The sequence below is a fragment of the Channa argus genome, chromosome 21, assembly GCF_033026475.1.
Source record: "Channa argus isolate prfri chromosome 21, Channa argus male v1.0, whole genome shotgun sequence".
In the NCBI taxonomy this organism is placed as follows: Eukaryota; Metazoa; Chordata; class Actinopteri; order Anabantiformes; family Channidae; genus Channa; species Channa argus.
In genome coordinates, this window is record NC_090217.1 from 11,078,266 (window position 1) to 11,090,764 (window position 12,499).

The window sequence follows — 12,499 nt, forward strand, 5'->3', positions numbered from 1 at the left end:
TACTCCTAAGCTTCGAGCCTTTCCACCTGGTCTCCTGGACACACAGTATATCCACATTCGTTCTCTGCATCATGTCAGCCAACTTTCTAGCCTTCCCTGTCATAGTCCCTAGTGTCAGTCCTTCATGCCTTCCTCTTCTCCTTCTTCGACCGAAAGTAGCCCAATTTCCACCGGCACCCTGTAGGTCAGCAGGGGCCCCGACCAGATCGGTCGTGATTTGCATGTTTAATTTGGAATTTGTTTTACCTCGGATGCCCTCCTGACACAGCCCTCTGCATTTCTCCAGACTTGGGACGGGGACAAGAAAACACTGGCTTGTGCCCCCTTGTGGTTGCATTAACTTAAGTGCAATTGAGGCTAATAGAACTAAAATACTCTACATACAATTAAGTCTTTTAGAATTGTCAAATGTTCTTTTTTTGTCCTCTAGCAAGCCCGTATTGAGGAAGAGGAGAAACAGAGGAAGCAGGCACTTGTGTCACAAGGAGACGGTGGACAAGCTTCAACATCCTCAGACTCTAAGAAAACAAGGATCAAAAAGAGTGCATACTTCAGTGATGAGGAGGAACTCAGTGATTAATTAAAATATGTATTTTGGATGTCCCCTACAGTTTGTTTCATAAATCTTGTTTTGGATTTGTGTTTGTGTGGAAGTGTTGAAATATACTTAATTTTTATGGTAAATAATATGATATATATACTTTTTTTTGTATTCTTGTACATAGAGCTGAAATAGTTTAACTTCCTGAAAATATTGTGTTAAGTTTTTGGGTTGTCCAGTTTTTTGTCAGTCAAAACGTGTTTCTTAATTGCAAACCAGAATAATTGTTAGTCATTTATAACTTGTCATAGTTTAGTGCAGTAAATGGGAATAAATTACCACCACGTATTCACCAATATCTATTTTAAAAATACAAATAATTCTATATTTGATATATTTATGTGAAAAATGTGAAAAACTAGCAAGGGCATAGGTTGTGTACTGTTTCTGAATTGCTATAGTTACCATGAGTAGCCTAAAATAAAATGGGCCATTTCTTAGAATTTCACTTAAAAAAACAAAAAACAAAAGCAACGTTTTGCCTCTTCTTTACTGAGATTCAATTATTTGTCCTTAATATGAAAAGTTTTGGGAACCCCTTGTCCTTCTTCCTCGCTAGAGTCAGCAGATAATTGTCATGTCTTGGATCTGGACTGTTCTTTAGTCTGCTGATTCCTCAACATCAGCCATGCTGAGGATTCCCCCTACTGTGTGCCACACACTAGAATCTCTTAAGTCTGCTGCAGAAACAACTTTAGCCACGGCATTTTGGTTGCATTTGCGTTCTGTCGAAATTTAAGCATCCTCAGTGCTTTAGGACAAGCAAAGTGCATAAAGATGAAATATGTAATGACGTTTACCAGTTAAATATGCATTAATTATCTAAATAATGTAGGATATGTGTGTTGCACATGAATTTAAATAAATACATTTTTGACTTTGTCAACTTTGTCTGTACTTTTAACTTAAGTGAACCAATGATGCGTCAAGGGTATTTAAATCAAACATTGTGAGAGGGTGCATCTGTGTCAGGATAGACCCCCACCACCACCGTTTTATTGCGGGGCTACAAATACAATCAGTCGCGTTGTTTGATTATAATAAAAAACGTAAATGCAGCATTTATTTTACGTTTAAGTAAAGGATATTGCATGACTTCATTACGTTTTTCATAATAACCAAAGTTAAGTAATTTCCCATCGTAATGCACAGAACTCAGAGCTTACAGCCGGTACGTGAATACGGCAGAGGTCCATCAAGAGGAATGTCAGCCTCGGGAAGCAACGCTGCCTCTGATTGGCCATGGCGAGCCACGTGAGCATTTCCCAAGCGGAGTTTCCACGACAGCTGGAAGCCGAGCGGCATAGGCGCATCGCTTCTTTTCAAAAATTATTGGAAATAACAAGACTTCTGGTCACCTCAGCACCTCCACATAAACCCTGGTCTGGCATGGGCGACAAGAGGAGTCCCACAAGGTAACGTCCGAGTTAATGCGTCCTAGATATTCAGTGTAGGAGAGGGGAGCGGACATCGGGAAAAAAGGGTTTTCTCCACGGCCTCTCTCCCATGTCTCTCGCTCGCTCTCTCTCGCTGCGTGTGTGTTAGTCTCTGTGTGTGTGTGTGTTTGTGTGAGTACATGCGCGTGTTTGTGTGCGCGCGCGGGTGTTAAAACCTCATCGCCAATTACAGTGTTGGATCACAGCGCGCTTGCAGATGATTTCCCAAATCCTGCAGGCTTACCCAGATGTTTTGCTATCGATAGCCTTCGTGGATGGGAGCCGAACTCACTCTTCTTGTCTCCTCTCGCCCCATTCTCTCTCATCCCGTACTATCCAATGTTTTAATTTTCTGTCTTTTTGTTGTTGTTGTTGTTTTGTTTTTTTTACATTTATTGTTTTTAAAGGCCGAAGCGTCAACCAAAGCCCTCCTCCGACGAGGGGTTTTGGGACTGCAGCGTGTGCACGTACAAGAACACGGCAGAGGCTTTTAAGTGCATGATGTGTGATGTCAGGAAGGGGACATCAACAAGGTAAGGCGATGTACATTACCTTTTTGGTGCCTTTTGCATTAGCAGGTCCCAATGGGGAGTAGGCTGCTTGGGGAAGGGGGGACTGAGGGCCTGGCCCCCACTGCAAAATGAGGATCAGTTAAATCTTTTGATCAGCTGTTAAAGAGTGTTTGCATTTGTATCATGAGGGATTAATTATTACAATTGTATATTTGTACCCCCTTTCCCACTGTTACAATTCCGTATGCTCTTATGACAGGAAATAAAAACAAACATGGAGGTTCTTCTGCTGTGGCTTTTTTAGGGTATTTATATTTTTCTGATATGTTCTTTAGCGATGTTTCCCTCAAAGTCAGCAAATTTTGTTTTTTTTTATTTTTATTCTTGTCACATGTCCTCACAGGAGTGCATTAGTGTCTGTGTGCTGACACTGACACACTGAAATGAAGGAGAGGGTCACTTGTAATTTAAGCACAAACATCCATCCATCTTGTTACCTCTGGAGAGTTTAGTAATACACAGGCACACACATTTACTGCATGTTGCTACACACACACACACACACACACACACACATACTTTGTGACCTCTGTGCCTGATATTTTGGCTGACATCAGTGAACTGACGCAGGAAATGACTTAGGGTGGAATCAGACAGACATTTGCCCTCTTTTAAAACAACACCAGGGGCTGCTTTGGTGGGGGTGTTTTGTTTCTTTTGCCTGTTTGACAGAAAACACACAATTAAAGTCCAGTTGGAAGAAAAGGTTTAAGTTTGTTAGACACTAGCACAGTGCAGCAACAGGATTTTACAACTGAGAAATACAATGCTCACTTTACATATTCACAAAGTAATCCACTAGAAATGCACCTCTAATTGGCCAGCATATTGCCTTGCTGAATTACTTCACATTGCAGAAAATCTCATACTAGACCCTTTTTTTTTGTACAACACTGCATTGTTATAGTGGAGCCCCCTGTAGTGTCAGTCCCCGCTGCGTAAACAGAAGACACTTCCTTCATTCAAATGAACGAGAAGGGCTGCAGGGCAAATGTCTATGTGACTCATTATCAGGATGAAAACACAACAAAGGATGAAGGAAAGGAAGTGTGGCTGTGTCTCCCTGTTTAATGTGTCGCTAATTATTCATCAGTGCATTAGCACTAACTTTCCCAGTGACATAACTACAGCAGAAACAACAACACATCCGTGCAGTTGTCTACTTTAATGCCATTCTCTAATTTTATGTAATGATTACGCTATATGCTTCGGTGTGTGTGTGAGGACTAGTAGTGAAAAGAGGTTGTCAGAGCAGCTGTCAGACAGACAGCTATAGCTCATTACTATGCAACAGCTTAATCAGCCTGCTGCCCTCAGACAGACACACATACAGATGCAGTCAACATGCAAATTTCACACATGACTGCCTACACATTCGTACACACTTGGACACAATCTTAATGCCCATATCCATAAACACACACTCAAGTATGCAGTTGCTTCTCACACAATCAAATAGATTGAGGAGCAGATATGCTATTGTCTTAGGGTCCAGCTTATTGCAGTTGAGCGTTGATTCTTGAGGACACTTCAGCAACTCTGCTGTGGTTTTGTGAAAAAGAAGCTGTAGCTTTGCCAAGATGCTGTCTTGATTTTCACCAAAAGCTTTAACACCCTTTGTCTTTCCCATCTGGGCATTTTATTTTCGTTTTTGAGGGGACAATTTGCAAGGACACACAGACTCAGAATTCTTTGCTTATACCCTGACACTTATTGAGAAATTTAGAAGGCATCTGTGAAAAGGTCTTATTTAATGTTAATAACCCCCTGTCTTCCCAGCTGCAATGTTGCAAAAATGCTGTAGTCAGTGTGTAGTCATGCTTTCCAGAAGGCCACACACAAACTTACACAAACACAGGCTAACACTGCAGCAAAATGGCCACAGAGGTGGTCACAGCTGTTAATGACTGAACACAACAGACAAAGTGGGTTTCTCAGTGTGTGAGCTGAAGGTGCTAAAGGGCAAACGACATGCAGAATATAAATGCAGGACACGGCAAAGTCCCTTGCTGGCTGCTAAACAAGCATGACTGAGCTATTACTGTGAAGTAATGAATTAATGCCTGAGCGTCCAGTGGGAAGAGGAATTGTCCCATAACCTGAAGGTCACAGGTTTGACAGCCAGTGTGTGCTCTGTGGAAGTGGCGTGTGTCAACATGTCACTTATCCTGAGTCGAGAGCACTAACTTAACTCATAAAGTGCAGCTTTACCCCAATAAAAGGGAGCATTTTAGGAAAAGTTAGAGAAATATTTTAGGAAGGGGAGAGTCTGCATGTAGAAAGGCATCAGGAGATTAAGATAAATGTTTTATGAAGGCAAGGTTTAGGAAATCTCGCTGCCTATATTACTCTCATGTAGCGAAATGATCAATTGCCCCCCCCAGACGGCGGCGGCGCTGATTGAGAGCACGTTGTTAAGGTTGCGAGTTTTGCTAAAGACAAGGATGCATCAACAGGATTGGACTTGCTTATCAGAGGATGGTGGAATGAAATAGAAGAGTGAGAGAGACAAATTGACAAAGATTGTGTCAGCAGCTCAGAAACTGGTGCAAGTAGGAAGTCAGATAAGAAGATACACAAGTGGGACCCACAACTGCACAGGTGAAAAACAAAAATGAATGAATATTGCCTTGACACTTATGTTTTTAGAGAAAGTTAGAGACAGCAAACCTGATGCAGGCATTTGTGCAGATTAATATGGATTATTATGTTTTTATGGTTACAGTGTTTAATTAAGACCCAAGGATTGTAACATATCAAAAACCCTTTATTACCTTTAAATGAAAAAAGGGTAGTTTTTGTTTTCCTGACAGTCTTCGGGCTCAGTCCCAGGCTGCGAAAACCAGCATGATAGATGAACGTCACAGCACAGTCGTGTGTTACTTAAAAAAAAACAAAAAACGGCTGCTAGTTGAGTGCAAGGTCGCAGGTTTTATTCCTACATCAGCTGAAATACCCACACGATGCGTCCCTGAGCAATGCATTATGATTTGTCCTAGATTAGTGTGTCATGCTAATATTTAAAATATAGAATGAAAGAAGAGATGTTCTTGAGTTAGTTCTAACAACAGAAATGTGTAGTGGTGCTGATGGACAGCTGTTAAACCCAAACCTAAACATTGTCATCAACCAAACACTGCTGGTTGTAATAGAGCCGGGTGTGTGTGACCTTCTCTGGTGTCTAGCTTCCACCACCTGCATCTGTTCACTGAGCTTTGACAAGTCAGACCCACCAGTGAAACAGCGTGCGCATGCTCTGCCTTCAGGAGCTTGTTTGGCAGCATTATATTTCTACAGGTCAGGACAGTGAGCTTGATCGTGCTCCTGTTAGTTCTCTCTCTTGTTTGCCTTCATGTTCTCCCTACCACCATCCCTTCTTTCTCTCAGCAATTGGTGCTTATTCTTTTTCTGTCAGCCAACCACCACCACCCGCTCTCTATAGGAGATGAACTTAACCTACGGCATCTCTCTGTGACAGACTGACTGATGTGCAGCTTTTGTCAGCTCCACCTAAGCAACTACAGGCCCCTCTAGCTTGCTGGAAACCTGTCAGAATTCAGCTGCTTAGATCTTGTTTTATCATCCTCCACACAAGATTGACCTCGATGTTCATGTGCAGTGCATGCACTCAGAATCGTGCTATAACTACACAGAAGAGTTTCTGAACACACACAAAAAAACGAACAAAGGCAAGCTAGATGTGGCAAGTACTAGGACAAATCCTACAATAATGCAACTATTATTTGTTTGTATTAACCATTTAGACCTGAAATGTCAGAAAACTGTGAAAAAATATCTATACCTGTCTCCCGAATTTTACGGTGATGTCTGCACATCTTATTCAGTTTTGTCAGCTGTCCAAAACTCTAAAATTGTTAAATTTACAATGATACCAACATTACCAGCAATTGATTTGTTGAAATTGTTGCAATTGAAAAATCTGCTGCGCATAGCAGGAATTTAATCATTGCCATTTTTGCTTGAACTTAAGGAATCTAGTTTAGGTCCAGATTCTATTGAATGTATAATGTATAAAATGTGAATCAGCTGTATTCATCATTCCACTGTGTCTATACATGCACCACTTCAAAAGGAAGATTCCCTTTGGCAATAAAAGTCAGTAAGCCCCGCACTTACGTCTCTATTAGAGTTCTATTAGCTTCTTGGTACAATTTGCCCTCCTCCACACATTTTACAGCTCTTTACAGATTCTAAATCGCAAAAATAATCAGTTTCTTTAGCTGCCAAGATGTGTGAATGAAGAAATTTAGCAAAAGCCCAAACACCTACCCCCTGTTTGGCTGCTGTGTTGAAGCTACTGTTCCCACTGACTTTACAAAACATGGTACAAGCTGAGAGTAACACATCTCACTCCTACCTTAAGCTTGCGTGTTTTTATTCTTTTATTTGAACATTTTTATAATCATGAATTTATGTTGGTGCTTACTGTTATTTCACATCTCCATGGGAAACTAGTATGAAACCATCCTGAGGAGATAGAGGTGTATGCATTTTTGATTTTGGTATAATTCTTGAGACATGATTGAGTAATTATATCAAATGAGATCAGTGAAACAGGCAACAACAGAAACCAAAACAGGTTTTATAAGATGGTTGAAATCTGCATTAGAGACAAACTGGCATGATTACTGCAGAGGATTTTATACAATATATAAATAATTGATACAAATTGCATATATAACCAGGCATCATGCATAGAAAATCTGTGTTTTATTATCTTATCTAAATGATTACTTCCTCTAATAACTCACACATTGGGCTCAGACGTGTGGGTTACTAGTGGTAGCACTCACACAGCATACAAACACTGAGTGTACACCAGGGACAATGAAGCTAGCTGTTATCACGTCACTGTGGCTCAAGATTATGGCTACGTGATAAGCCTGTAATTACTACAGTGACACTGATGCATGACACCCTGCTCTGTGTGTGTGTGGGCGCTTGTGTGAGAGAAGAGAATGTGGTATAGTGCGGCTAGCGGGATGTTGAAGGCGTCATAAACCACAGGACGTGAACAGCCATCTGTCTCGCTCTCTCTTACACACACACACACACACACACACACACACACACACAGTGGTAGCATGTTCCGGCAGGGAGAGGCATTAATCATTGGGTTGGAGGAGCTCCCAGGAGCAGCCCACAACCTGCTGATGGAAAAGCTGACACACACACATCCACCTGGATTGAAGGTGTTCAACAGGGCATAAAATGAGCTATTTCACAATGATGTTACAATCATCACAGAACAGTGAGATGAGATTTGTTTATAGCTGTGCGCCCCACTGCTTATTTGCAGTCCATACGCCGTCCTGTGGCCTGTTTGCTCGTCACACCGTATAGTCGACAAACATTAGCAAGCAGCCCAAACACCTGCAGAATTCTGTGCTGAGGGCTTTTTAATGTAGCATTTTGACACTTCAGATAACTGCCAGAGGTTCAAGTTTAAAAAGCATTTCAAAATAAAAGATCTTTTATGAAGTATCAAGGCTTGCCCTTAAGACTGCACTGGATTTCAAGGCAAAATACATTTTAATTTTTAGTACTTTGTAAAAATAATGCAACTATTACATTTTCTTTGTAAAAAAAAAACTTCCTCCTGTGCAGGGATAAGACGTCGCTTGATGTTCTTTGGTAGAAAGAATTGATGAAATTGAAGAAATAAAGTTATGTAAACATTGCATGGAAACGGAAATGGTCTTTCAAACATGCTGAGCAGGAGGAGCATAAGCCCTTTCTCCCTCTCTCTGCGTTTTAACGTGGACAGAGGAAAATGCAAATACAACATGAACTGCCTGGTGTGGACACATGTTGTTTGGCACAAAAGAAACATTTTAGAAGGTATCCAGCCTAATGTAGACAGAGACAGTTATTACCAGTCTTTAATCACCCATTTCCTATTGTTCTAGACCAGTGTTTTTGTAAAAGTTCATTTTACTATGTTTGTCTCCTGATCATACGTGCTACCACACTGTTTGTTTAATTGATGAGTCACGTTGAGCAGTGCTGTTGATGACTCGTTTGTCCGCCATGACGGAAAAGTGATTTGATCATTCACTAAAACTCTTACATATAAACATTTACTGTCCAACTGTGGCCTAATCAGTGCCAGAGGATTCGTTTTGTGCTAGTGTTGATTCATTGAGGGTGTTTTTTTTCCACTCATCCAATACAGGCCAGAGGTAGGAGAGTGTGAGGTCAGCGAGTGCATCAGCGGGAGGGAGAAGAGCGCAAAAGGGTAGAGGAGGAAGGGGGCCACAGATGACGTGTATGTTTGTGTATGACATATGTACGAAGAGCTCAGCCTTAGATCCCCTGTCGGTGAAGTGCAAGGATCAGTATCAGCATTTCACTTTAGTGGTTTTCCAGTTAGAACAAGACCAGTTTGCCTTTAACTCATAGTGAAAAGCAAAATCTGTACTAGATTGTGAGCTGAAGAGTTTTACAGTGATGCCTGTTTTGTGTTTTGCACTTTGGAAATCTAAAAAGGCTTTTGTTGAGATAATGAAATGGAGTTGGAAAACTGGTTAAAGAAGCAACTAATAGCAATGAACATGCCTGTAAGGTCCTTCCATATCATGTTTATCTCATCACATAAAGAGATTAGAATTTATATCCATTGTTTTTCTTTTCTCTAACCATTTCAAGGAAATTCAGTATGTTGAAGTGGTCCTCATAAGGACCTAATTTCCCAGCGTGGGACTCCATTAGCCTGCTCTACAATAGATGGCATCGGTGGAGCAAATATCGATTGGAACAACAGTACCAACTCGTAGTATTAATGTCAGAAAGAATAGGCTGTTACATTAGGCACAGAAATTCCTGTTGGAATCAATACGTATACACACACACACTCAGCTTCCAGATGGAGGCCAGCATCGAGGGGCTAAGTGCTAAGATAATAACCATTTGATTGGGTTAACAGAGGCAACTCTGTTTAGGCTTGCTGCTTTGCCTCACTGTAATATTAGGTTGTCGGTGTCCTCTTTCACCTCTAGGTTATTGAGCTGGCTCTATTAGTGAGAATCTATTTCATTGTAATACATGAGCAAGATAGAATGTACAAATATGTTTATAGTTGGCCTTCATTGCTCTCAAGCACAGCACGGTCGTTCAGTTTTAAATAGAAAAAATTATTATTAGCCTCAGGTGACTTCTTGTCTGTATCGTCCATCAAGCAAGAATACCGCAGTCCATTTACTGCATTGTGTTGAAAGAGAAGTAATTAATCTGTTCACTCCAGTAAATCACACAGAAACCGCATTCTGAACTGAATAAATGAATCCAACATAAACCAAAAGGAGGTTGCAAACGAGGCAGCCACTTATTTAGTTTTTTATTTTTGGATGCCCCTGATATTTGTCCTAAGGGCAGGATGGGCCCCTCCTTTTTGTGGCGAGCTTCAGTAAATTCAGAACACCGGACATTGCTTTTGTTTCCGCAGGAGGAGTGTCGGGGTAAAGGGTGTCAAGGAGAGCAGCAAATTACTTGAGCTGGCAACCAAGGACTTTTGGGAGGCCTCTGGCTTTTATTTAAAAAGGTGTCAGCAGTTCTGCAGCATCGTGCTGCTGACAAGACAGACACATTAGAGGATCTCTACATCTCCTCCCCATCAGACTGTTATGTAGGCCAAGAGACCCATTTGCATTTCACTCTAGCCTTGCTAGCAACACTGCATATTTTGTGAAGGCAGTGATAACTGACTCTGGGAGAGACTCTTTGAAGCTGGGCCCCAATTTAGGTCATCCCTGAATTGTTAAACAACAGCTTTGCCCTCAGAACAAGACAGCAGACCAGCAGACTTGACATACATACAAGAATTCTTCTTAGGAAATGTAAAGCCTCTAAATGAGACTAAATAGACTAAAAGGCTCTATCCAAAGAGATGCAGCTCATGCTGTATCACACCAACATCTTGCCAGGTGGATTCTGTTTAGTCCATTACATTTTTACTGCATCACACTCTTGTAAGTGCAGTACTTTAAAGGGTCATACACAGGTTAGTACACTAGAGTGAATCTTTTGTCCAGTGTTACAGCAGGGCGTTGGGATTTACGTGAATTCTAAAGGTGGATATTCAGTGAGTATAAACCTCACATTAAGGGGATTCAGGTAAACACTTGTTTGGAGGTCTTGGTCCACTGTGAATCTCGCACAAAGCTGATGAAACTGTTAAACTGGCTCATGAAATATGTAAATGGTTTTAACAGGTCTAATTACGAATGCGACTGCTGCTCAACAGGGCTCAAAAAACTAACACTGGGCACTTCTGCTGTTCTCATCATGCCCTCATGCTTCATCTGTTCACTTCTGTGTGTGTCTGCGCATTTGCACGTGTGCACTCATGTGTCTGAACTTGGCGTCTTTTGATCGCATACATTTTCATGTGCACCCAGTTTTGCATGCAAACATGTAACTGTGTCTGTGTGTGCACATGCAAATTCAGGTACTTAATTGTGTAGACGCTCTCAACAGATGGCCTTTTCAACACAGTCGCCTCTTGGCTAAGGCTCTTGCCAGGCCCAAAACACACTCATGCATTCGCACACACATATACACACTCCTGAACAGAAATATGACTGCAACCCTCATGCAAGCAAACTGTTACCAAACCAATTGCATAATGCATCATTTTTGAAACAGCAGACGTCCATAGAGGAAGGAAATGTGACCATGAGGGGGAATATTTAGTTAATCACGTCCCCGAGTTTTGTTTGATATTGGGGTTCATCACTTAATGGAATAATTGTCACCATCAGTGAACACTTTGATGCAAGTCCTGAAACAAGTCAAGGGATCAAATAATCAGTGTGTTTTGTCCATAATCTAAACATTAAGTCAAATAAAATAGGGACTCGAAAAGAGGGATTTGGAAAGAAAGGTAAACAAGACATATTTATTTAGACCTTTAACAGAAATGTGAAATGTACTTTTGGTCAGTACTGACCTTACTTTGCTTCTTTTCATGGCAGCATTGCATCATTCTTATTTATTATGGGGTTCTTTGGAGAAAAGATTCAGTGTTCTGAATTCAGTATGTTTTGAACGCTCACAATTTCCATCACATCTTTGTTTTCGTCAAAACAGATCTCTTTCTAGCCCTGTGAGAGCTAAAACAAGCCTGTGCAGGTATGCTACACATTTCACAGATGGCTGAATCCTTGGTTTTGTTCTAAATGCACTCTGTGTGTGTTGCAACTTGCTGTCGGTGTAAAGAACACTTCAGTAGCACCATCCTAACCAGCACTGGCAGCGATTATTGGCTCTTGATTATGGTGGTACGATAGCACAAAGCCATGTGTTCACTGCGATTTTCCCTCTCATTAATCTGTCACATTCTGTGTCTCTTCCCTTTCTCTCTCTTTCTCTCTCACTCTTTATCTTCCTCTTCTGCTTCGTCTTGCTTTCTCCCCACTCGTCAGGAAGCCTCGTCCCGTCTCCCAGCTCGTGTCACAGCAGCAGGTAACGCAGCAGTTCGTGTCGCCCTCACAGCCCAAAAAGGAGAAGAAAGAGAGGGTAGAGAGAGAGAAGAGCGACAGAGAGCCAGCACTCAAGAAAAACAGTAACAAGAAGATGAGGTAAACAAACTGACACCAGGTTGGGGATCAGTGGGAATCCGATATTAGAAGGATGCATGAATAAACTCTGGAAGGTATAGCGTAAATGCTGTTTATGTTGCTACCTGAAACCAGGTTGATTATATAAAGTGCTTCAAAAGACAGAAGTGAAGATGGTGGTAAACACCAGAAATAAATTTCAAAGCGCTACTGAATAGTCAAGGTGCCTTCACTTTTGGAGCAATATAATCAAGATACTATTTAGTGTTTAAGTGAGACCCTGCAAGATTTTAAGCAGCCTTGAACACATTC

At 41.3% G+C, this 12,499-nt stretch overlaps 3 protein-coding genes across 5 annotated transcripts in view; 2 read left to right on the forward strand and 1 right to left on the reverse strand.

The window, feature by feature from the left end:
- The window catches only part of zcrb1 (zinc finger CCHC-type and RNA binding motif 1), a 4,035-nt gene extending 2,552 nt beyond the window's left edge, over positions 1-1,483 (forward strand). For both annotated transcript variants that reach the window (XM_067490951.1, XM_067490952.1), the window contains exon 8: positions 431-1,483. In XM_067490951.1, coding sequence (XP_067347052.1) covers positions 431-580 — 150 coding nt within the window. In that variant the 3' untranslated portion in view covers positions 581-1,483. The remainder of the gene's footprint in view (positions 1-430) is intronic.
- pphln1 (periphilin 1) overlaps positions 1-1,894 on the reverse strand; it is a 20,325-nt gene extending 18,431 nt beyond the window's left edge. The window contains exon 1 of the mRNA XM_067490945.1: positions 1,768-1,894. The gene's annotated coding sequence lies outside the window, so the exon portion shown is untranslated. The remainder of the gene's footprint in view (positions 1-1,767) is intronic.
- yaf2 (YY1 associated factor 2) overlaps positions 1,882-12,499 on the forward strand; it is a 13,208-nt gene continuing 2,590 nt past the window's right edge. Inside the window, exons 1-3 of one of the 2 annotated variants that reach the window (XM_067490949.1) lie at positions 1,882-2,016; positions 2,445-2,570; positions 12,053-12,208. In XM_067490949.1, coding sequence (XP_067347050.1) covers positions 1,991-2,016; positions 2,445-2,570; positions 12,053-12,208 — 308 coding nt within the window. In that variant the 5' untranslated portion in view covers positions 1,882-1,990. The remainder of the gene's footprint in view (positions 2,017-2,444; positions 2,571-12,052; positions 12,209-12,499) is intronic. The other variant, XM_067490950.1, reaches the window with a different exon arrangement.